This window comes from Gadus chalcogrammus, chromosome 7 (assembly GCF_026213295.1).
Source record: "Gadus chalcogrammus isolate NIFS_2021 chromosome 7, NIFS_Gcha_1.0, whole genome shotgun sequence".
In the NCBI taxonomy this organism is placed as follows: domain Eukaryota; kingdom Metazoa; phylum Chordata; class Actinopteri; order Gadiformes; family Gadidae; genus Gadus; species Gadus chalcogrammus.
Window position 1 is genome coordinate 26,020,277 of NC_079418.1, and position 26,749 is coordinate 26,047,025.

Sequence of the window (26,749 nt, forward strand, 5' to 3'; positions counted from 1 at the left end):
CGGGACAACCGGATCGAGCTGGTCCAGGCCACGACTGCGGAGCTGACCATCAGCCTGAGTGACGTCACGCTGACTGACGAGGGCATGTACACGTGCTCCCTGTTCACCATGCCCGTGCGGACTGCTAAGGCCTTCCTCACCGTGCTGGGTAAGGACACTCCCAACCCCCCGGCTTTTTATCCAGGGTTTATTCATCATCATCAGTCATCATTAAACGCAGGTGGGGGGGTGGTGTACCATGCTCACAGATGCTAAGGCGTACAGCAAGTGCAGACAGCCTCCTGTTCCACCATAGATTGATAAAAACATGCCGTGGGTTGGCGTATATGGATTCTGAAGACATTGGGGGTTCCGAACCCAGAAGCTTTTGACTGGGTTTCAAAACACCCAAAACCACGAGATCGCCCCGCTTGATTTTTGCCTGAGTTAATCCGAGCAGTATGGGCGAGTGTTTATTGAACCAATATTAGCCTAGGTTGTTTGGGAAAAGATAGCTTTAATTCCGCTCATTGTGTCCCAACTTGTTTGCCTAGACTCCCACAAGTGATGTCTGCTTATTGCTAAACTGCAGACAGTATTTTCTCATCCCTGCCAACAGGCCTGTTATATTGTGCTGATTATTTCACTGATGTAAATGGATGCACTGGGCTTGGCGGCGCCCTTAGCCGAATGTCTGCATCAACAAACACACGAGAGTGTTAGAATAGAAGCTCAATAGAAAGAGCTCAATGAAGTGAGAATATTTTCTGATTAATATTCCACAGGCATCCGCTAGTGAAACAACATAACATTTCACCAGTAACATATTTTCCACATTCGACACAGAGCATATTCTAGCCCTGACTTTTCAAACAAAACCTACACTGCAAACCGTGATTAAGGTTTGAGGGCTTTGAGTTCAGCCAATGCCGTTCCACGCCTCGGCGGCGTGAAGCATTCGATCTCACAATCTCATGCCACCCCCCTATACGTCGACACGTTCGCTCGTGCAGGTAAATGCAGTTTGGGCAATAAAGAGCCATTCATGTCCGATCCCTTTCTGTCCGCCAAGGGACTCACCGAGGGGATTCAACACACGGGACCGGACGTTGTAAACGGTTAACCATCCCTGCCATCAAACCATACGCCCGAGTCCTATCCACCAGGCGGGTCATTGCGTTAGAGCTTCAATCCCCTCGGTGTCCTGGGACTGTTGGCTCCGCAGTCCTGGCAAGCCGGTGCGAGAGGCGAGAGGCAGCGCCTTGGCAGGGAAAACAGATTGATTACCGGCTCATACGGTGAAGATATCCCCGCTGTCGCTTCACTGTTCTCCCGGGACCACGTATGGAAATGAAAATGAGTGTCACAGCCGCCCGACGGCAGGCTCGGCCCGACGGAGATGATGTGATGCGCAGGGTGATGGATTAATAGACTCCCACGTACGCAGCAGAACCTCCCATCCTACAGCACCACGCATGTCATTCCAATGTCTCGTTTTGAAATATCTCCATACGCCACCCACAGCATGTTTTTATCAATCTATGGTGGAACAGTAGGCTGTCTGCACTTGCTGTACCTTATCTGAGGCGTGTGCTCACGTGATCTGTCTTTTTTTTGCATACAGTAGATAGTGGTAGGATTAACATACGCGAGGTGCCGGTGGAATGGTGTGTGTATCGCAAAGAGAAGATCTTTAGGAGTCCGTGCGATGGCTTGTTTAGGGTGAGCTCGGGGAAGACAAGGTCGTTGCTGCTGATCGATAGACCTCTCAGCCGGACGGACATGGACACACTGATTGGTTATTTCTATTGAATGGGTGAACACACACTGTACGTTTAAAATACTCATTATAAGATGGACATCTCATGCACCGTTCAGTGGCTTTCCCATAGGGCACGGTTGTACTTATGTACCAATGTACACTCGCACATACGCACACAGACACACACAGACACACACACACACACACAGACACACACACACACACACACACACACACACACACACACACACACACACACACACACAATACTTATGTATTTTCTTAGTATGTAAATATGTATGTGTATGTATATTTATATATATATATATATATATATATATATATATATATATATATATATATATATCTCATCTCATCTCTCTCGTCATGTTATTTCCCTCCTCTCCTCTAGGGGTGCCAGAGAAGCCAGAGATTGACGGCTTCGTAAAGCCGGCCCTAGAAGGAGACAAGATCACGCTGACCTGCATCACCCAGGGCAGCAAGCCTGCAGCTGACCTGCGTTGGTTCAGGAATGAGAAGGAGATCAAGGGTGAGTCCGCCCACTCCCTTCCTCTACCTGCCACTTGTGTGTGTGACCCCCTAACCATCCCACCTTATCCTTATCATCATCGTCCTACCTCACCTTACCTTTCGTACCCTACTATACCCTACCTAACCCTACATTATGCCACGGCATTGTTAAATACCTGATGCTGATTGGTCAATACGTGACACCTAATAATTATCCTACCAATCCACATGAAAACCAACGGTAGAATAAAAACAGACTTTTCCTTGAGAACGCACAATAAATATGCAGGGTGGAGGAAAATAAAAATTTCAGCTGATTAAGTTGATAAAAAAACAATAACATTATAGTTGAGTGCACTGATTTTATTGTTGGTAACTGAGATATAAGCTGAATAAACCCCTCCGGGCTGTACCGTTATTAGAAAATAATGAACAATGGGGGTGGTCATGTGGCAAAGGCGAAGCCAAGGCTGCTTATCAACCTGTTGTGGTCTGTTCCTCACATTCTCACCCTACCTAAGCTAACCTTAGGTTACATAACCTGCCCCACCTTACTTACTTTACCTCAGCTTTCCTAACTTACTTTACAGTACTTTGTAACTGCCTCACTTTTGGTTCCCGGCAGTAATTGCTAGAATATAGCCATGGAGATGACAATTATGTCGACAGAGATTGAGGAGGGAAGAGCGGTAAAGTGTCTGGAAACAACCAGAGCAAGGAGAAAAAAAGTTGCTAACATCTTACAAGAAAGGGAATGTAAAGGCTGAACTTGTTAGACGTCTGAATGTATATACTGCGGGGTTTGCAAGCTCATCCTTACTGTTATCTGCGTCCTCTCCACGCCGTAGTGCAGAGACTCAGTCTGGAGAGCTCTCCATTGATTTGTCATCCCACGAATAGAAACGGCAACACACGGTAATGACCGTGGAAGCGGTCTACTCGCATAGCGCCGTGTACATTATGGCACACAGACGTTGGAAAGACTTAACAACCGCACTCCAGGGAGACGGTTATTCGTCTTGTTTTAATGTGTCGTCGTTTTGTTGTGAGTGAACGGGGTCGATAAAGCTTTTAGAGCCAAACGTCGGATTAGGGAGCCGTTGTCGGATACTATTGGACTCCTCTACAGTTTCCAGCAACAATGCACTGTGCGTCAGAGCCAAATAGACCCAGATCCTCTGAACCAAATCCCCGCTGAAGTGGCCCGCCTAACCCGGGTTAAGCCCGCACCGTTCAGCCGGGCATCGAACGCCTGCTTCCAAGGTCACGATACGACAAGACAAGCAGATAAACACAAATCAATACTTGCTTTTCCCACCACAGTTTTAGCCATCCTAAGCTGTTATATAATTGTATTTTTCTTTTTTTATTCTGGGGTGCTTTTTTTGGGGCCGTGAATCACCACATACGATTAGAACTGTTTCTCCAGTTCTAGGCCACCGGTTCCTCCTTACATTTTTCTAATGCATAGTTACTATCATTACTGTTATTAGTATTATGATATTTAATATAATAGTTAGTTATTTGATTGGAAAAGTGGCATAACATGATTGCTTATAGAGTTGCACTGGGACTTTTAAACACTCATATATCACTCCACTTTACAGGTGTACATTACAACAATCGTAAGCTATTAACTCATCGAAATCACACATACCAGCGACTGTCAACAGACTTCTTATTTCACAATAATGAATGGAAACATACTGATACATTTACATGGCACAAAGCTACTTCTCTGCGGAACGGAAACGTGTGCAGCAACACAATTTAGCAAGCGAGAGTGCAGGAGAATGTTTTATTTGATGCTTGGCAGCAGTCCAGTACCCGTCCAGTTGCGGAACAATTTGTGTTGGCGGAGCCAAATAAATGATGAAATAAACCAATCATTATCTGTTGTCGCTTATTACTGTTAACTAATAAATGCGGCTTGTAGAACTGTTGCATAAAAGCAATATCACACTCGGGGTCGTGCCCTCTCAAGTGATATTGCTTCAATATATCTCATTATCATTATGATTATTCACATTTGCCCCAACATTAACATCTGCAGCATATAAAACACAACCTGCAGTTCTTCACAAACAACCAAGTGAAGAGCGGCAAACATGTTAGGGTCTCCACAGTGTTTGCAGAAGCTGATCCCGCAGATAGGCTGAGGATGTACAGGATATGCGCCGATCCATCTGATTGTGCTCTTGCATGCTGGGAATAAATCACAATTGTGACATATTGCTGTGGGATCAGGGGAACACCCGATTACATTATCAGCACAGAGCCACTGCAGTAGTCCATCAAGCATTCACACGAAACCAACAGACCTCACACCAGGCTGGTCGTGACTGTGTGTGAGTGTCTGTGTGTGTGTTTGTGTGTGTGTGTGTGTGTGTGTGTGTGTGTGTGTGTGTGTGTGTGTGTGTGTGTGTGTGTGTGTGTGTGTGTGTGTGTGTGTGTGTGTGTGTGTGTGTGTGTGTGTGTGTGTGTGTGTGTGCGTGTGGGTGGGTGAATGCGTGCATGTACGGGTGTGTGTATGGTGTGTATCTGTGTGTGCAGGTGTGTGTGTGTGTGTGTGTGTGTGCGTACATATATATGTATGTATGCTGAAGAGAAACCGAGTGTCTGATAGGCAGCGTCTAATATCCTTGTTTGGCCGTCTCTTCGTCCGCTCCCAGAAACCCTTGAGTCCCCTCAAGTTATGATATCTGTCCGCCTCCGTTCCACCCGGCGTCCTGGAGACCGTCGTGCACTACACGGCACCAGGCCCGTGTGAACACAGCAGATAGGCAGGAAGCAGCCTCACAGTGACCGGACGAGGCATACGGAAGGAATTCAAGCTGCGGACATGCCTTTTTTTTTTTGGGCATGAGTGGGGTTGTTGACTTTCAGCCCTGTCTTTATAATCCTCTCTGAACCAAAGCGCAGGCATGTTGCTGTATCATTTCCCCGGGTGCCCGTGTTCCATAAGAAACCCTGAGGAAAAAAAAAGAAATAGGAGGATTTCATTTCATTTCATTCCGAGTTGCCCCCCTAGAGGGTTTATGTCCCTTATTCTATTGTCGAAAACGCTGTAAGTCAAGGACAAGGACGCAGTGCAGAAAACGTAGCCTGCGTGTTTTACAAGGTTAGCTTCAGTCGGATCGGCCTGCTGAGGTCCCTCCAGTCTGCAAAGTCGTTTAAGACTGTTGGTTAGTTGTGCTATCATAACACTATCATGGCATTAACATACCGGGTCACTTTAATGGGTCTATTTTTATAAAAGAAAACAACATACCAGGTCAGTATACTATGGTACTGTTTTATGGCTGTATATACATTTCGCTAAGTCTTCGAAGAGCGGTTATTGTTAGTTTGGGGTTGTGCTATGCTATCGCTATGGTATCATTGCGATGGCATACATGTGCAATATGCTCCTGTTTCACTCCTGTTTTTTAAGTTCCAAAAGACAGGTGAATATGCTATCAGCATCTGTTCATAGTGTTGGGATACCTGTTTGGTCAATTAGTTATTAAAGAGCAGGAGTTGTCAGGGTGATTCCTTAAGTTTTACTTGACAAATAAGTTTTGTGGGGGCATTCCAAAAGAAATTTTGAAAAAACATGGTGTTTAAACTTTTCATTATTTCCAAGACTTGAGGAAAAGATCATTGACATATTGAAAGTTTCTGGCTCATTTGAAGTCTGGGTTTCAGTCATTTTGACAGTGCTGCCATGTACCTCTTATTCTTTCTAAACTCGAACTGGGACCTGTTACTATTTCACCGTTCCCAGGGGATGGAGAGGATCAATGGCCATTAAAGATTTAATTCCAAGATGGTTGCTGCAAGTCACAGTGCAGGCATGAATAAAAGATGCTTCTTAATGACACTCCTAGAGATTCAGAGCCTCTCAATTCTTATAAAGCACAACCTCGGGCAACTTTATAAGACCTAGGGATACGTTCTTCTAAACAAACAGAGGAAGATTGAATCTGAGCTCATTTAGCCCCTTGGGTTGTACTTCTTACAAAATCAAGGGTTGTTTGTCAAGTAAATACACATATATAATTCAGAGAAAATATAATCACTGTATGTTTAATCTCGTTGAAGTGTGTGGTTAATTTATTGCCTAATTTACTTTCAACATCAACATAAATGCATGGGAATCGAATGAGTGTTTGGGTAGCTTGTACGGGTGCAAATGTGCATGTGTGTGTGGGTTAGTGTGTGTGGGGGGGGGGGGGGGGGGGGGGGGGTATGTGCGTGTGAGTCATTTTGATTGATGAGTCATCTTGATTGACAGGTGGACATTAACAGCATCCAAAATGTCCGCCTCCTATTTATGATTCACTCAGGAGGTGAACGATTATTCACCGGCCAATTAAGCCACGTCCCGCTCTTCCCTTTCGTCTCATATTGCTCAACACAAAAATAAAAAGAACCAATTAGAATCACATTCACCTTTTTAATAAATGACTGACAGGCATATCCATTTGCAGCAGCTTACTTTACACAAGCAGGATCTAATTGTTTCATTAGAATAATCACTGCCTTATCAGGGTCTTATCTTAATGCGAGGAGACATTTTGTCGAATTTTCATCAAGAATCAGACAAAATGTCTCCTTTCATTAAGATAAGACTGCGCTAAGCAACACGTCCGGCGTGAGGCTACAACAGCCTTGATGTTGCCCGAACTATGAGCATCTGCAGGCCGGCGTCGCGCTGCCGCTTCAGGGTGTGCCACGACTGCAAATCCGGCCCAAAAATGAGGTTATTACGGAGAAAAAAAATTTCTGTTGAAATTGACCGATGAGAGACCGAGCTCGGGAATACTAAGTACAGACTCTCTCTTTCTCTCTCTCTCTCTCTCTCTCTCTCTCTGCTCCCTCTCAACTCAAACCAAGCTTTTAGCAGGAACCCGACCGGCAGGGCCGTTGACAGCACTGCAGGTCTGTCCGTCATTAATCTGCAAACAGTCTCACCGGGAGATCCGGAGAAATCACTGACACAGGAATACGGGGCGGAGAGAGATGGATGGGTGGACAGTAACACAAAGCGATAGATAGACAGACAGAGAGATGGACAGAAACACAGAGCGATAGAGACAAACAGATCGATAGAGAGACAGACAGCAAGATGGACAAACACAGAGCGATAGAGAGACAGACAGATAGATTGACAGAAACACAGAGCGATAGAGAGACAGACAGATAGATTGAAAGAAACACAGAGCGATAGAGGTAGACAGAAAGATGGACAGAAACACAGAGCGATAGAGAGACAGAGAGACAGACAGAAAGGTGGACAGAAATATAGAGTGATAGAGAGACAGACAGATAGATGGACAGAAACACAGAGCGATAGAGAGAGAGACAGAAAGATGGACCAAAATACAGAGCGATAGAGAGAGAGACAGGAAGATGGACAGAAGGGAAAGAGAGACAGTCAGAAGGATGGTCAGAAATTCAAAGAGAGAGAGACAGAGACAGAGAGAGAGAGAGAGAGAGAGAGAGAGAGAGAGAGAGAGAGAGAGAGAGAGAGAGAGAGAGAGAGAGAGAGAGAGAGAGAGAGAGACAGAGACAGAGACAGAGACAGAGACAGAGACAGAGACAGAGAGACAGAGAGCGACAGACAAGGCTTCGGGGAGATAGATAGAGACACAGACAGACAGTCAAAGATAGAGGGATATATAGGCTGGTTGATATGTATAGAGAGAGAGAGAGCGAGAAAGACAGACATATTAAGAGACAGACAGATGGATATGAAGTCATGAAGGACACCAAGCTTGTATACCACTCAACTACTGTATGGAGGAAAATCATCCTGTTCTTTGTGGGAGGAACATACAGAACATTTGATTGTGGTAAAAGTTCGGAACATTCCTCCAACAAAGAACATGATGATTCTGCTGTGCAAAGTTCGTAAATACAGTAGGCGTCCTTCAAACAAGGGCTCTGTGAGTGTCAAAAGAAAGTGCGCTTATACAAATGGACCTCACGCCATAAATTCAGTGAAGTCGGCAGTGTCCAACGCACACAAACACACTCTCACACACACACCGGACACACACACACACACACACACACACACACACACACACACACACACACACACACACACACACACACACACACACACACACACACACACACACACACACACACACACACACACACACACACACCTTCGCTGTCAACGCCACTGAAAGCCCCCCCGTCTCTCTGAACCAGAAAACAATTACCCAGGCATCCTGTAATTACCTTAGCCGTTCTGCAACAATAGACTGATGATTCGTACGACTTTGTGGCAGAGTTTTATCGTGATTGACCGACAGACAAGTTTTTTAAAGTCCTTTCTAATCTTTCCTATTCATGCGCTGATAAGCCGTTTCTTTAATCAGTTCAATGGCCTGACATTCTTACCAGGCTCAGCAGTCGTCTGCTGTTCACTGGTGTATTTGAGAGATCTTGTTTTGAATCCAGCGATTTGGAAGCAGTCTAGTTATTATCCCGTGTTATATTATTTTGATGACATTATTCATATTGTTATTTATATTCATATGAAGGCTGGCTTTCCCTCAGGTGATCTCATATCAGCCCCTCGCCTTTCCTCTCCTCTGCTCTGTTCCTGTCCTCTCATAACCTCCCTTCCTCTTATCCTCTCCTTCCCTCTCATCATCTCCTTTCCTCACATCTCCCCCCTTTGCCTCCTCTCATCTTCTCTCCTCTTCTTCCGTCTCCTCTTCTCTCCTCATCTCCCATCTCTTCTTCTCCTTCCCTCTCCTCCTCCACAAAGTGAACACAACCTAAACACATATTTAATTCCGAGCAGCGGCAGTAGCACACCCAGTCATCTCTCTTCACAGTCCTCACTTCACCTGGAACCCATCTGTCTGCCATGGAGTTTAGCATTTATATTTTTTTTAATAAAAGCTGCTTCCCACTGCTCACAATATTGAGAATCAGGTTAGACTTGAAAATACCACAAAGGCCCCTGAGAGTTATCTTGTGCCTGTCTGTCTTGTTGGCCAACTAACATTGGCATCCTTTACCCATACTCAAATCCCTGTATTTTGTGCATTTTGTCAATATATATTAAAAATAATAATTTTTGTTTCTTCTAAAATATTATTCACACAAATTAACAAAACAGATCACATTTCTGAGGAAAAATAGTCTGATCGTTTTCAGCAACAGTTTTGGAGGAAATCTATTGGACTCAATTCATACAATAAACTATAATAATGGTCCTCCCCACCCTGCACTAAGTTCCTGTATGTTTAATCGTATAGTAAATAAAGAGATCTGAGTGGAAAGTCTGAGTGTGTATAGGACCATGAAGGTGTTTTGTTTTGACCACACCGAGAGCGGACCACCCTGGAAGCCAGGCTCTTCTGCTCCACTAACCACCTTCTCTCCTCCACCCCTCTCCTCCCCCTACTCTCTTCCCCTCCACTCCTCTCTCCTCTCCTCCCCTCTCCTCCCCCCACTCTCTTCCCCTCCACTCCTCTCCTCTCCTCCTCCCCCCTCCCCCACTCCCCTCCTCCCCTCCACTCTCCTACCCTCCCCTCTCCTCCTCCCCTCCCCTCCCCTCCTCTCCTCCCCTCTCCTCCTCCCCTCCCCTCTCCTCCCCTCCCCCGCTCCGCTCCTCCCCTCCCCCCCTCCCCTCCTCTCCTCAGGGGCTAAGGAGGTGAACGCCAGCGGGAAGACCTTCACGGTGCGCAGCTCCTTGCAGCTGGAGGTGAACCGCGACGACGACGGCGTGGCGTACACCTGCAAGGTGGACCACGTGGCCCTGTCCCACGCCCCCCAGCAGGCCACCGAGGTGCTGGAGGTCCACTGTAAGCCAGCACACTCACACGCACGCACACACACACACACACACACAGAATCATACACATGAAAACACACACGTACACACACGCATGAACGCATGTACGCACGCAGACACACACACACAAAATCATACACACACACAGATATACACATAAACACACAGGCCTGCACGCATGCATGCACACACTCACACACACACAAGCATGTATGCAAACACACACGCGTGCACACGAACACACACACATGTGCACACACACGCATGCACGCACACGCACACATGTGCACGTACGCACACAAGCATGAATGCACACACACACACACACACAGACGCAAGCATACACACACATGTACACGTGTACACAACAGCTTGCTCTCAAAGATACACAGATACAGACGTACAGATCAAATGTTGATGCCCATACACACACACACACACACACACACACAATCACTCACAGATGAAAACACATGCACACACACAGGCACACACACACAATCACACACACACACACACACACACACACACACTCACACCCACACACACGTGAACAACACACAAAAGCTTGCTCTCACCAAGTTGAACATTTACACTTGCAAATACATTCAAGTACCGTAAGTACCGACCACAGTTGTCTTTGCTCCTCCTCTGCTCAGACGCCCCTCATGTGGAGATAATCTCCTCCCTCAGCATCCCTCAGGAGACCCAGTTCCTCAAGCTGGAGTGTATGTCCAAAGGCAACCCCTCGTAAGTACCCCCCCAACATAACATATATGAAACACACGAGAAAGCAGGGATAAAGGTACCCAGAACAATTTGGCTGGGGGTCCAACCCCGGTCTAGCCACTACCCTATCCCCCTCAGCTTGGGTACCTGGTCATGCTCATCAACACCCCCCCCCCCTTCACCCTCCCTCTCCAGGCCAGACCCCGTGACGTGGTTCAAAGATGGCGCCGAGCTCCCGGACTTGGAAAGGATTCTCGTGGAGGGCCGGGAGCTCACCATCTCCTCCCTGAACAAGACGGACAACGGCACGTACCGCTGCGAGGCCAGAAACCACCTGGGGGTCAGCAAGGACGAATACGTGCTCTACGTCTACGGTAAGGTCTCAGGAAGACGCGACCAACCAGAAGGCCTCTCAAAGTGACAGTGAACCCAACGTTAAGCATGACCCTCACTTTGATTCCTGCAGCTCTCCTGAGCTTGCATCTGTTGTCTGCTTCAGTTTAGAAACGGAGATTCTCCGTTCCCAGTCGCTCTGATATTGTTTGTCTGCTTTGGTTGCTTCCAGCCTCACTTGTTACTAGATTTTTTCAAACATATATTCTAAATCAATGCATGCAAATGTGCATCACGGAGAAGGAAGTGAACCAGAGTATATTTTCCAGTTTATAAAAGGGTTGTAAGGCACTGGAGGTGAATGGTGATTATGATGGTTATACCTTAACGTTGTGCTTTTCGGTGGACCCATCCATATCTTACAACACTGTGAATGCAAACATTGTTAGCATGCATGACCCCAGGGAAAAACTAATGCTAAACCGCCCGACAAAAACAAGTCACTAACACACACAGACACACACATGCTTCGCATACACAACGTACGCACTCTGTAATCTCACAGGTTTATCAGTAATCATCACTAATGTACTGTATGCATATCTGTCTTATTTCTTCGAGAAGGCAGAGGGATAACTCTCAGGTCATACACTCGAATGTTGTGCATCCATTTTAAATATGTTTTTCTCTGCCCTCCCGGGGGGGGGGGGGGCGGTTAGCATACCCCAGAACGTGGAGCCTGTGAAGGATCCAACCTTGATCCTCTCAATAGTTAATGACATGTTTGCTGCAGCTCATTGCTCATGCTGCAACATCACTGTGGGGCTACAAGAGATATTGACCACCACAGAAACCCATGGGTTAAAGCAGGCAGGCTCTTCAGACAGAATACCTGGGTTCATGCCCCCTGTGCTGGTGTGTGGTGGTCCGACGGTAATCTGTATTCAGGTGTTAACTACAGGAAGACGGTCACGAATCTCTTTATATTGGTTTCCGTCACCAGGTCTTTACGTTTGTTCTCATCTGATTCACTTTTACATAGAATAGTTCCGTGAAAGGCCCGAAATAAAGAGACTCATTCAAGGTTTATTTATGTTCTGGTTGGTATTGCATCAGAATGATAGCTTTTTCAAATAATCTTTTCAAAATAATGGGCTGGATAATATGAAAGAAATAGGCTTTTGGTTTTATCAAGATTCCTGAAGCTGTAGCAACACTGGTGGAGATATACTAAGTGCTGCAAGAGAGTCTAAATGTCATATAAAGCCCAGGAGAGGCCCAATTTATCTTTTTTCTCCAGCTACATTTTTAAACATAGATTGTGTCCCAGTTACCCAGGCATTGAATGGCTGATTTTAATCTGGACATATGGCGTTTAGATAGCACCAGCCTATTCAGTCCCTGCACATCTACACAATTGTGGATTGAGTTTTAGTCTGCTGTGTATTGCGGCAATGACAGATGTGGGTCAGAAAAAAAGGTTTATAGCTATAGACAGAAGACTCGCTGTGAAATGAATGTAAACCCTGGCAAAAATATATTGCAGAACAAGCAAAGCATGTAAACATTTTGATTCGTAAATCAAATTTAAATCATGAATAGCATAGCTGAACTGTATAGCATCCCTTAACAAGTGTCCATCTTCGCAACACTCCACTGTTTTCCATCCTTCATTACCTCCAAGAATCCAGTAGGAGTCCATAAGGGAGCTTCAGGCATTCTGTTCATCAATTGTCACCAATAGACTACTTTAAGTGCTACCCAGGATTCATTTTGACATGTCTTTAACTTCTAACATCCCCCATAAGCCAGGAGTTATAGTTTTATTATTATGATGTATTCACTATTCAAGAACATTGCAGTCAGTGAGAACTTAATGCATCATATCAAGTTAAATATCACTAACAGTTTAATATTTAAGTACTAATGGTTTGGGTGTGTTTGTGTGTGGGCGTGGCTGTGAGTGAGTGAGTGAGTGAGTGAGTGAGTGAGTGAGTGAGTGAGTGAGTGAGTGAGTGAGTGAGTGAGTGAGTGAGTGAGTGAGTGAGTGAGTGAGTGAGTGAGTGAGTGAGTGAGTGAGTGAGTGAGTGAGTGAGTGAGTGAGTGAGTGAGTGAGTGAGTGAGTGAGTGAGTGAGTGAGTGAGTGAGTGAGTGAGTGAGTGAGTGAGTGAGTGAGTGAGTGAGTGAGTGAGTGAGTGAGTGAGTGAGTGAGTGAGTGAGTGAGTGAGTGAGTGAGTGAGTGAGTGAGTGAGTGAGTGAGTGAGTGAGTGAGTGAGTGAGTGAGTGAGTGAGTGAGTGAGTGAGTGAGTGAGTGAGTGAGTGAGTGAGTGAGTGAGTGAGTGAGTGAGTGAGTGAGTGAGTGAGTGAGTGAGTGAGTGAGTGAGTGAGTGAGTGAGTGAGTGAGTGAGTGAGTGAGTGAGTGAGTGAGTGAGTGAGTGAGTGAGTGAGTGAGTGAGTGAGTGAGTGAGTGAGTGAGTGAGTGAGTGAGTGAGTGAGTGAGTGAGTGAGTGAGTGAGTGAGTGAGTGAGTGAGTGAGTGAGTGAGTGAGTGAGTGAGTGAGTGAGTGAGTGAGTGAGTGAGTGAGTGAGTGAGTGAGTGAGTGAGTGAGTGAGTGAGTGAGTGAGTGAGTGAGTGAGTGAGTGAGTGAGTGAGTGAGTGAGTGAGTGAGTGAGTGAGTGAGTGAGTGAGTGAGTGAGTGAGTGAGTGAGTGAGTGAGTGAGTGAGTGAGTGAGTGAGTGAGTGAGTGAGTGAGTGAGTGAGTGAGTGAGTGAGTGAGTGAGTGAGTGAGTGAGTGAGTGAGTGAGTGAGTGAGTGAGTGAGTGAGTGAGTGAGTGAGTGAGTGAGTGAGTGAGTGAGTGAGTGAGTGAGTGAGTGAGTGAGTGAGTGAGTGAGTGAGTGAGTGAGTGAGTGAGTGAGTGAGTGAGTGAGTGAGTGAGTGAGTGAGTGAGTGAGTGAGTGAGTGAGTGTGTGTGTGTGTGTGTGTGTGTGTGTGTGTGTGTGAGAGTGTGTGAGATTGTGTATGCGTGTTCGTCCGCCCACGCGTGTGTATGTGCCCAGACTTGCTCTTCTCCTTGTCGGTCTTCAAATGCCAATCCAGCATAAGAACAAGATAAAGCAATCCCCTTAACTTAACGGCGGCAACTCTATATCCTCAACGCTTTCTCTCACGCTCTAAAAAAAAAAGGTAATTGGGTACTGGGCGGGTCAAACTATTTCATCCAAATTCATTAGCACCTCTCCTTAAATGGCATCCAGGCACTTCCTAGCCTCCGTCGGTGGAAAGCACTGCTTTTAGCCTTTTTCAATCACTGCCGTAATTCATGCAAAATGCCATCTTTAGCTGTTTCCCACTCCTCTCCCAATCCCTCCATCCCCCAGACGGGGCCACGTCTCCGGTAAAGGGAATTCAAATGTCACCCCCATACTCAGGACGCCTCGGCACGGAGCTCTGAGCTACGGCGAGCCAATTAGCGGAGGTTGTGTCCGGCCGTAAACAACCGGGGCGGGCGTGGCGGAGACGGAGCCGGCGACGCTGCCGCCCCCTCATTACCTTTGTTCCAGTCTCACTGTTGTGTTCCCCGAGCCCGCCATCCCCAGCACGCTTCCCGAGGATCAAGCCTGGTTACACCGTCTGTTCCACACAAGAAGATGTTTTGTGTCCAATTAATGAATCCCGACAAAGTGCGATGAAATGGTTGACTCACAACTAAAATGTGTTAGTTTCCAAAAGTTGTAATAGTTGTAATACTATACAACTAATACAAATAAAATAGGTTGTGATGTCATGATTCAGTCCAACATAAAAAAGGAATGTGCTACGTTTTTGAAGTTGAAGGTTTTTCTGTTTTTTGATTTCCCTCTTGTAGATTGTTGTGATTTTAAATTGTTGTGATTTTTTTGTCGTGATTTTATGACACATAGCCTATAGTCCATCTATGCAGTTTGGGGGTGTATCTCCATCGCAAAGAAACCAACCATGACCATGCTGATGTCCTTACTAGACCTCACAGAAAGGAGTGGTTTTGACCATGGGCAAAACAGATCCGTTGAATACCCGAAGGAAGCCAAGGAAAGGTCATTCTGAAATCACAAGCGCACAGTAAATCACTGGGTATTATGAGACAGTGATGCACATAAAAAGCCACTATTTAATTTAGCTAAACGAACAGCAATCAGTATGAACCAATGAGGGTTAGGGTTAGAGAATGACATCACTGTGCTTTACATTTTTTCTCATCATATTATTTTTGATTTATGTTGCTTATTACCATATTGCTTCACCAGCCCCCTGCTCTTTGCCCTTGTATTGTTTCTACCATTGTTTGATCCGTGTCTGTTATATGTGTCTGTTATGTGTGCGTGACCGTGGCTTTGTGTATCGTTTTGTCGTACGCATGCACGTGTGTGTGTGTGTGTGTGTGTGTGTGTGTGTGTGTGTGTGTGTGTGTGTGTGTGTGTGTGTGTGTGTGTGTGTGTGTGTGTGTGTGTGTGTGTGCGCGTGTGTTATCCCCTCCACCAGACGCCCCCACCACCCCGCCTCCACCCACCACCTCACCCCCCCCACCCACTCCTCCAGTCTCCAGTGCCCTCCGACCCCACGCTTCAGACCCCACGGTCACTGACACAGGTACAGTAGCGCCCCCCCCCCTCCGGCCACCCTACCTCCCTTCCTACCCACCTGTTCCCCTCCTGCCTATCCTGCCCTCCGTCCTCCTCTCCTCCCATCGGCTCCATTCGCCTCCCCCTCTGATCCTCTCCTGGTCCTCCTGTTGTCCTCCTCTTCTCCTCCTCTTTGTCCCTTACCCGTGTCCTCCCCTCTCCTCTACATCCTTCCCTCTCTCACCTCCTCTTCCTCTCGGCGCCTCCTCTCCACCTCGTATCCTCTCAACTGCCTCCTCCTCCTTTCTCCCTCTCCTTCCTTGTCACTTTCTTTCTTTGCATTTCATCCCCTTCCCCTACCCTTTGCCCTCCCCTTCCCCCATCTCCCCTCCTCCCATGCCCCCAGTTCCCCCATCCCTCCTCCTCCTCCCCCCTCCCCTATCTCCCCTCCTCCCCCCTCCCCTCCTTCTCTGTGCCTCCTCTTTCGCTCCCTGGAGCGCCACAGAGAGAAAGAGAGAGCTGACTCAAGGTGTGTGTGGGGAGATCTATATTCCACCCCTCCTCGCGGGTGTGTGTGTGGTGCGCTTTCTGCTCCACACTCTTGTTATATTTCAGCCGCCGGTGACGTCCCTAATCCAGGGCCGTGAAAAACACTAAACAAATGTATGCTGGGTAATTAATTCCCTGATCTGTTGTGCACGGGGAGTGAGCGCAACGCGTCTTAAGTTGTTCCAGGATAGCTTCGACAGGCCTTGTGTTTTATGAGGAGCTCGAGCCACATGGGTGCGCGGATCACAAAATTGGCTTTTCCGAGAGACTGCTCCTGCCTTTATGTAACAGAGACCAGAGAACATAATCCACACCTTTTATCCTGCCGCTGCATTACCAAATGCACACAGCGCACTCTCTCTCCAGAGACACACGTACCCAGTCATTCTCTCTGTCTCTTCCTGGGCTCTATTTTTTCCTTTCTCTTCCTCTGTTCCCCCCCTTCCCTCCCCCCGTCCCCCCCCCGTCCCCCCGTCCCCCCCGACCGCTACCCAACCAGCCTTCTCTGGTTCCATTATCACTTCCACCATCTCCTGCCTGCTTCTTCAGAACAGAACGACTCTCGTCCCACAGATGAACCAGTGGGCCCCGCTCTCTCTCCCCTGGTCTCTCATCCACCTACCACTGCCTTCTCCGCTTTCCAGGTTGTCTCCCCCTCCAGCAAAAAAGGCCGCCCTCCCAGCCTCCACCTCTCGCTTCCTCTGTGCCTTCATCATCCTCTCTATTACCTTCAGACTCCCACTCTGTGCTTCCTCTGCGGGTTTGCTCAAAGCTTTATATATTTTTTTCCTGTTGTTTTTTCTCGTTCCCTCCGATTTTTCTCACCTCCGAGGTTACGCTGCGTTTCCTCACGGTTCAGAACCGGAAACATACTCTTTGGTTCTTCCTTTCCAATGGGTCTTTAAAGCTCTCCCGGAGCTGGCATATGGGTAGGCTGGATCGTCTCTGTTTGTGCCTGAGAAACCTTGTGCGCTAGATTCCTCTACCAGCCCTTCACCTAGCTACAAGCCACGAACACGTCCTCGTGTTTGAACACCTCTGTGTGTATATGTTCTCTGATTACTCAACATCTCCCCATCAGAGAGCCAGCATCTGCAAACCGTGTTTATTTCAGATCTTGTTGTAGATGTTTTATTTTGCAAATATTCCGGTTGGGTTCCGTGAAGTCTCCCGCTCCGCTCTCCCTCTCTAATCTTGCGTATAGCTGTCCCTTCTGTCCTAACTATGGCCCATCTAGAGGCATTGTTTAGCATTATGCAACTAGACAAGCAAGGCTTACCGGCAGCTAATATGTTTTTTTTACTGTTGCATCTCAAAACCGTGCGTCATTTTGATTTAACTAAGAGCAACAATTACCTGCCATTTTGTCGCAGTAATAAGATAATTTTACTTAATTTCCCACTGGATGAATTTAGTCCATCTAATGAAGATGGACTAACTTAATATAAGGGTAAAATGCGGAGTTATAGAATGAAGCCATGCTCTAGCTTAATAATTGTTAATTGTCAGTTGTAATCCATCTTCTTATCTGCTTACCTTTAATAAGGAGGTCAGTCCATTGCACCGTAATGCGTACAGTTAACCAAACAGTATGCGGTCTAACAGCTTGCAGTCTGGGCTGCAACTCGCAGTTTCTCAATGATGAATTAATAATAAGTTGATAAAAAAAACGATTACACAAAAGAGGCCCTGATGTAAAAGTAGAATAGATACAAGGGCTTAAGAGGAACAATTCCTGATCTGCATGTGGCAGATGCCTTTTTGTATGATTGTATGATCTAACAAATAATTTGCTTCAAATTTGAATTTTATTCATCTATATTTTGACAGTTATTTTTACCCATTAAACAGAAATCCATTGTTTGATGTACATTTATATCGGTGAACGTAGTACATAACAACAGTGGCTTGGGTTCCAGGGAGTTTAAAGACAGCCTAGCCGCTTAAAACCTGTGATGTGAACAATGTGCCTGGTAGTAAAACAACAAAGAAAACTGTGATTTCAAGACCCAAATTACAATAATCAGTACTCATAGCAAAACATAACAAAGACAAACAATTCAGAAATACTAATTATTACCATTACTTGTTTTAGTTTGATAAATATGTATATGTGCCATTAGAAAAACAGAGTGAAATGTATTTATTCCTCCCCTTTTATTTTCTGATCAGTCAGCTGTTGTAATTGGGCATTTGGCAGCTATAAAAGCCCTTGGTGCAGCGCCTCCCTCTTAATTGATCCTCCTGATTTAAGTGCTCTTTGAGAGTCAAGAGCTTGTCCTTATTGCCTTTGATCTCAACGAGTCTCATTAGCTGCCATGACAACCACAGTGCCTGGGCCAGCAGGGCAATAGAGCAGGGATACATATTCAAATGAGACTGACCTGGGATTTTTCAGCATTTTATTGATATGGCCTTAACAATATAACAATAACCATATCCTCTATTTAACACCCTTATGTTCCTGTCAGGAATATAGTTAAATCAACCAGCAACAAATAGGCTTCTGGATAGCGTCAAACTCATCTCCTTTGTTGCACATCATCAAAAAATAGGATAATTAAGATTGTGTTTTCTTTTCCAAGTAAATATAGCATAATACCCGATTATCTTGTGAAGAAAAGAAATACAAATTGTCTACCTCTGCAGATTTGACAAAATCTTGTATTGACCTACAAACCAGGGCAAGTGGGAACACACTTGCAAACAAACAAACACACACACACACACACTCACTCACACTCACACTCACACTCACACTCACACTCACACACACAGCTCGCAGTTGAGCATCCTTACTGATGCACCCCTCGTGATGCATTATGTAAATGAAGTTCTGGCACCTTGCAGCCCCCAGCCGTCGCCCCCCCCTGCTGCCCCGTCTGTGTTAATGTCTGTGATGACCCTTCTCCATGTATCAAGGGCTCCATGTCATGAGAGGAGCCAGCAGCCCCCCTCCGTCCCCTACGCTCTGACCCCCCTTCCCCCGTCCGCTGAGCTCCCCAAAACCCCGCCGAGCTCATCGCCCAAAACCCACGCAAAGAAGCCGTGACCTTGTGAAGCGGCAAAGTAGAAACAAATAACAGCAGTGTTATTTGTGGCGGTTTTGGCGAAAGATTTGACAACTCCACGTCTCTTCACCACCAGTGTCGCCGTGGGGCCCTCTGGTTGCTCCCCGACTGAGACCCCTCCGGACACGAGGGTGGGACATTGTTCGAGTCAAGTGTCTCTGTCTGCGGAGGAAGACAACTAAAAAGACGGATTCGTCTTGAGAAGGATGTTTCGTTTTTCCTCGGCTTCATTAGTTTGATCCTGAGGGAAATAAAGGAGAGAAAGACTTCTATCAAAAGACCAACCGCTTTGAGTACTGTATCGGGGAGGAGACGACACAGGGGAGCTCAATGAGTTTAATGTGGGATTTTCATAGCCTCGCGCAAAGTTGCTCTGCGGTTTCACCGTCGGGGGGCCGGATGTTACCATAGTAACCTGCTTAACCCTTCAGCAGAGAGCTTTTGATCAAAAAAATTGTGTATGTATCAACAAGTTATTCTGCAATTCACAATCAACGGCCCACACACAATTTGCCTTTTATTCTGGGATGCATAGAACTTTCTGTAAAGTCGGCAAGTTGTTGATCCTGCGTAGAGCTTCTCCCAGGGTCTTCTCTATCTTTAAAGCCCCCAATGTTACACTTTCCAATAGTAAAGTAATGGCAGTAATTAAGCATGCTATAGCAAGTTCCACGCCTTTATGTTTTTATTTATTTATTTGTTCATGAAATAAGTATGATTCAGATTCTTGATGGAATGTCACATTGTGCATCAAATATTGTATATTTCATCTACTGATTGCCTTCCAATACGAAATCATAAGGAAGCTAAATTCCCGTGGTTCACAACAAAGTCTGTTGATTAGCACGACCCTATACCAAACGACAAAGTGCATGTTAGTGCTTGAGAATCTCAAACATCAGTGTTGCGCGGCTAACTTTTGAATGGAAACGGCACGTTTCTATCCCACATGTGTTGTTATTACCGTCAATGGCGTGCACTGCCTTAAAGCCGCACTCAAACTGCATTAAAGTTGCATTAATGCCGAGACAAGCTAAGTAGATTCTAAGAAAAAGGAGTGCCGACTGCTGAATCCCATTCCTATTGATCGGTGGGTTGTAAATGGTGGGGGTGAAGGCAAGGATTAGAGATGCATTCCTCATGCGCTGTGGAGGTTGTTTTATTGCTAATTCAGTGTGTTTAAACCATCAGGAAGGCCGGCTCATAGCGTCTCTGGGGTAGGATGGGAAGTGCAAGCTAAATGCTATGGGCAACATGCAACCTCATCACATTCAACACTTCATAAAACCGAAAAAGGCTTTTAACCCGGTCTTGTCTTATCCCCTGCAAGAGGCACCCTATTACATCAGGTCACCAGGTTTAATCAAATCCTGAAGAATCGATAAATGTCCATCCTACGTTTTCTCCCTCCCTTACGTCCTGTCTTATTTGTAAAAATCTCATATTACTGCATAAAGAAGTTGAGTACCCTCAGCCTTTGATGAAAGTAGGATCAATTAAAACATAACAGAAACTTTTTCCTGCTCTTCAAACTAGACCAGCTCAATGGTCAGTTGTCATGTTCAAAAGCTTGGAGAGCAAAATCGGAAATGACAAAATGATAATCTAATACATCCAGTGGATGGTGTGTGTCATTGATCACAGTTAAAACATTGTAACATCGAAGTGTTCAAAAGGCAAACCCACATTATTTTTACTTCCACACACCAATCGCTTTGTAATTACCGGTACAACCGTACACGCAAACGATAGGTAGAGGACATGATTGAACCAGTAATCTCACACCATTGGTCTTCTTCATTTTCAGGTTTGAAAATATATATCTTAGTGGACAGGATATAGGGTGTTTAACCCCCAATTAAGAGATACTTGGTTCAATGCCTGAAAGAAGACCTCCTACCTGTAGGCATTTGTATATCCTCTGCCTGATGAATTGACTGTGAGTTGCTTTGGATAAATTGTCTGCTAAATTACTCGGTAGTAAAGAATATGAATATCCTATAATAACAGTATGGATTTTTTTATTCATTTGAGTAATTTGATTAGAGTAATTTGATTGGACAAGGAGCATTCAATGAGTGCTGATATAGAGTTTAACAGCACTGGGACTGTGAACTATAAGTGTATTACCCCACTATACAGGTGTTTCTAATATCTGTTAATTACATGAGCGATCAGAATCTGTTCTGAATAACACAGCCCGCCTTAGTGACTGTCAAAAGACTCCTATTGCACTTGTTGCAAAATAAATGGAAACATACTGATAACTGGACATTATACAAAGGCCAACAGTAACTTGTAGACCTGTAGGCTAGATCTTGCCAAGCAAGATGCTTAGCAAGGCTCTTATTCCACTTGCGGAACTATTTGTGTTGGCGGAGCCAAATTAATTATTAAACAAGCAAACTATAATCTGTTTTCGCTTATTACTGGTAACTGCTAAATTACACTTATAGAGCTTGTATACGAAAGTAATATCAAAATGAAGGTTGTGCTGTTATACTCAATATCAGCCAGCTGTGGCCTGCAGACTCGTACCAACGACTGGATCACAGCCGAGCTGATATTCAGTATAACAAAACTCTCTCCTGTGATATTGTTTAAGTACAACCAGTTTGACTTGTTTGTTCTAAACTGCTACTTCCCCACTGACCACACTATCCGCTTCCAGGGGGGGAGGGGAGGGGATGAATATTTAAGATAGTCTATCCTGGTCCACGGGTAGTTGTTGCTAAATGATTAGCAGCAGTAATTAGTTTTCTGAATCAAATTAATCTACTTTGACCTTGCATTAAATAACCATGCTCTCGCTCCCTCTCTCTCTCTCTCTCGCTCTCTCTCGCTCCCTCTCTCTCTCTCTCTCTCTCTCTCAGTCTATCTTTCACACACACAAACACACACACACACACACACACACACCCAAACCAACACAACCAAACACATACTCATATGCCAGGGGACATAATAATCGTAATCATCGTAAGAGTGAGAGTGTGTCTGTGTGTGTGTGTTTGTGTGTGTGTGTGCGCGTGTGTGTGTGTGTGCACTCTCCTCTCATGGTACACCCTGGGGGAACAGTCTTATCCTAGCCGTGGGCCCTTCGAAGCATCCCAAATCCCCAAAAGTTCTGCATTACAAAATGATTGAGCAAGACATCTACACAGAGGCTATTCCTCTCTGTTTTCTGTTCTTCCTCACACCCCCTCTGCAATCAATACTCAGAACAAAATGCATTTATCGGGCCTCTCTTCAAGACAGCAGGTGAGGAAATTCCTGAGCTTAAAGGTGAAGTCTGATTTGAGTTAGGTCAATTCCAACACTGTTGGGATTTTCTTTGTTCGGAGTTCAAGTTTTGTCAGAACCAAATAGGCAAAGTGTGAAACTTGTGCTAAATGCTGGCTTTAAAAGAAAAGTCTGGTATGTGAACTGAGTTGACTCTGATCTTTGCGTCTGGAATTGAAATTGTCCAAGAATTCTCCCGTGAATTTTAGCACACTTGGAATTCCAGCTGTTATCTCCCTGAGCTTCTCTATTGATCCATATTGCACCCTGTTTATTTGGATAAATCTAAGCAGCAAAAGCCAGTGGATCATGACCTCATCTAAAATCTGGACTCCCACAGTTTTTTCTGATTGCTTTAGGAAGGTCAAAGGAAGATCTGCCAGGCTCTCCAATGATATGAGGTGACAGCTGGTCTTTTTTGACAAACGGCAAGATACATTATGGTGACCATACTTAATCAAATCATATTTGAAATTCATGCATTTAACATAGCCCTCGCAGATCTCTTTGTATTGGTGAGACGGAAAAAACATGCCTCAAAGTCTAAAGACCAAGTGACTTTGAGGTTTCAGTGGAAGTTACGCTTCTTCGAGAGTCTTCTATGCTCTGAACTGCAGTTATGTGGATGCCTATTTCTACATTTCTGTTTAGTGTAAACTCCATATACACCATACTATAGCTCATTCTCTGGCTGGCAGAAGTGCAGTTTCTTGCATGCCAACAGGTTTATGATACCGGTGGACAGCGATGTGGAAATTACTTTCAAAATGTGATATTTTTCTCATCTGTGATTGCCTCCATTTGAAAGCATGGTAACTCGTTATATTATTAATTACACCAACTCTTGGTTTCCTACAGCTGCTCGAAACAAAAAACGTTCTCCCTTTGTTTTTTGGAAACCGAATAACAACATCATTATGCATATATTTGCCCATTTGTATTGTGTTAGCATTTAGCTTGACTTACAAAAACTAAATGTCGGTCCAAACCTAAATGTTATGTGGTAATATTTTTGATTCAAAATGAACAACATGGTCAGCAAATACTGTAAATCGCATTATAAGTCAGTTTATTTTCCTTAGGCTTGCTAATTCAATTGCAATAACAGGGTGAGTATGCTTCACTGGACGATTAGGAGCTGCATTTTCTTACCAATTGATGTTGATTCTTTGGCTGAAAAAGGCACAGAGCTCATTTATTAAAGACGTCCAATGTACAAGGCCTAGCAACAACGACAGTCCTATGAATATTGAAATTGGAGCTGGCTCTGCTACACTATGATATCATATCAACTTTTGGAAGAATGTCTGTGCACTTTTTCAAAGATAATATGTCATAGGAGCATAAAATAGGAGCATCAAATCAGCCAGGCCTAAATAATTCAGCCTCTGTATCAAACGGTTTTGAACACAGAAAAATAATAATGGATTTGCAACACCCTGATGTTTCATCATATCATGGACTATGGCCGTGGTCAGATAAAGAATGGCAGTTGGAAAAGGCCATATATAAGGCAATGATTCATCACATTGGTGACAATGAGCTTTCTTTGAAAAAAGGTGCACAAATGCAGAAGCGTCACCTCTATATAAACACCAGGGACTAACACACCCGTCAGTCAGTGTTTTATATGGCAGAGCATATAAAACGTTCCCAGTCGTCATGGACTGATATAAATATTGCCTACTGTTCAATTAGCATCTTTCACTGCGAACCCCTCCCCTCTGTTTCTCCAAGCGGAGGAACAAAACAGTCTGCAGGTGGCTCAGGAAGGGGGGTCACACCAGGTCATCTATCAACTAAGAGGCCAGCTGGCTCTGCCCCCTCTGCTTCCCCAGGCAAAATGTCATCCAAACCTCAACATCTCTCAGGGGGCTCTACCGGCTAGTAAAACAAAACATAAAAACAATTGGTTTCACAGGCTTGATAGTTTAGATAGAGTTAGATCAAACTTGAAACAATGAGGCAAAGCATTACCTCCGGCCTCACAGACGAAAACCGTTTTCCTGTCAAACACAATGATCACAAAGATTGATCTTTTGTGCTGTTTTATTTAGTGCATACTGGTACTTGTCATTCTCCTCTCTTCGTCTGCCTGTCTCTTTTCTCTCTTATCTGCCTCTTTTCCACCTCGCTTATCATTTGTTTTGCCTTGTGAATTAATTATCTCTTGCCCTGTCGCTCTCCCTCTCTCTTTCTCTGTCTCTCTCTTTCGCCTTCTCGTTCTCGCTCTCTTTCTCTCTCTCTCTCTCTGTCTATTTCTCTCGCTCTCTCTGCCCTCTCTATCTCACTCTATCTCTCCCTCGCTCTCTTCTCTGTCTGTTTCTCTCTGTCTCGCTCTCTGTCTCTCTCTCTTCTCAGATCCCAATGCACTGGGGCAGCACGGTACTGACCACGCCCTGATCGGAGGCGTTGTGGCCGTGGTGGTGTTTGTCACATTGTGTTTGATTATTGTTCTGGGAAGATACCTGGCCAGACATAAAGGTAACTCACAGCTCCTCCACTGTTTCATTGAATCTTAAATACATCCATACTCATTTTTACACAAATACCATAGTTTTGTTGTCTTCTTCTAGAAACAAATATATTGTCATTTACTGTTTTGTTCTGTAGATAGATCGATTACTATTTAGATGCCTAGATATATAGATAAAGAAGTAGACAGAGAGATAGACAGACAGAGAGAGAGTCGCTTCACTTGTTCACTCACTGAACCCGCCGCTTCCTCATTGGCTATCACAGGAACGTACCTGACCAATGAGGCCAAGGGGGCGGACGACGCGCCAGACGCAGACACGGCCATCATCAACGCCGAGGGAAACCACGCGCACACAGAGGAGAAGAAGGAGTACTTCATTTAGACTGCAGGGGGAGCCGCTCCGCTCCCCCTCCCCCCCCCCCCCCCCCTCGCCCCCCACCGCCCCCCTTCTTTTGACCCCCGTCTCTGCTCTCTCCTCCTCCTTCTGTCCCCCCCCCCCCTCTGCTACTCCTCCTCCTCTGTGTTGTCTCAGCTTTGGACCCCCCGGCTGTGGCCCGCCAGGCTCCCGGGAGGGGGGGGGGGGTTCCCGGGGGCCACAGGACAGGGCCAGTCACGCTGTTGTACTGCTCCTGCCTTTCTGCACCATGGCTCCCATTTCACCGCACACCGTCGGGGTTTTTGTTTGTTCGCTTTGTTTAGTTTTGTGATTTTCACAGGTTGGATATCTTCCTTTTTTTTTTTTCTTTTCTATTGTCCTGGTTGTTTTGGTTCTTTTTTTGGTCCACTTCGACGCGATAATCTTCAACACTTGAGTGCCAACACAACACGTACTGCGACCCTGTCCTCCCTCCCTCCCTCCCTCCCTCTCTCCTTCCCTCCCTCTCTGGTTCCTAGATCTCCTGTCGCACTTGGCTTCAGATACATATCTCATCACATGTACACTTCACGGTGCCTACTACTGTACACGCATGCCCACACACACACACACACACACACACACACACACACACACACACACACACACACACACACACACACACACACACACACACACACACACACACACACACACACACACACACACGCACACACACACACACAAAAACATACACATGTGCACGCGCAGCTCCAGCCCTGATCGATGCCTTCATGTGTCCTCGGTCAACACGTTGGTAAAGAAAACCATCTCTACGTTGTCGACTCCCTGGCTGATATCCCATTGCTAAGGCTCACTGCTCTCAGTTATGCATTTCGTTTTCAAAGTTTTCTCTTTGAATGAAAGCCTGCGCTCTTTCTGCCTTATTGATGTCTTATCAACCCTGATTATGGTATGCTGAGATTACCCTCCACCTTTTCTCCTCCTTCTCCTACTCCTCCTCCAAACAGACTTGTAATTAAAAAGAAAGAAAAAAAACACTTGTAAGATAAGCAGAGGGATTTCTGTAACACTGTAGCAGGGTTGGTCCGGTGTGTGTGTGTGTGTGTGTGTGTGTGTGTGTGTGTGTGTGTGTGTGTGTGTGTGTGTGCGTGTGTGTGTGTGTGTGTGTGTGTGCGTGTGTGTGTGTGTGTGTGTGTGTGTGTGCGTGTGTGTGTGTGTGTGTGTTTACTTTTGACATTTTTTTCTGTCTAGT

General features: G+C 45.5%; 2 protein-coding genes across 4 annotated transcripts in view; both read left to right on the top strand.

Moving 5' to 3' along the window:
* Positions 1-25,501, top strand: cadm2a (cell adhesion molecule 2a). Of its 2 annotated transcripts, XM_056593747.1 has the most exons (8): positions 1-148; positions 2,154-2,291; positions 9,925-10,086; positions 10,736-10,826; positions 11,001-11,179; positions 15,658-15,765; positions 25,001-25,123; positions 25,382-25,501. In XM_056593747.1, the coding sequence occupies exons 1-8, from the start codon at positions 85-87 to the stop codon at positions 25,498-25,500; spliced, it is 984 nt and encodes a 327-aa protein (XP_056449722.1). In that variant the 5' UTR covers positions 1-84; the 3' UTR covers position 25,501. The 2 variants fall into 2 exon arrangements, with proteins under 2 accessions (XP_056449722.1, XP_056449723.1); XM_056593748.1 differs by lacking the exon at positions 15,658-15,765.
* The window catches only part of LOC130385249 (glutamate receptor 4), a 1,260,456-nt gene that overhangs the window by 865,915 nt on the left and 367,792 nt on the right, over positions 1-26,749 (top strand). The gene's annotated exons all lie outside the window — the stretch shown is intronic.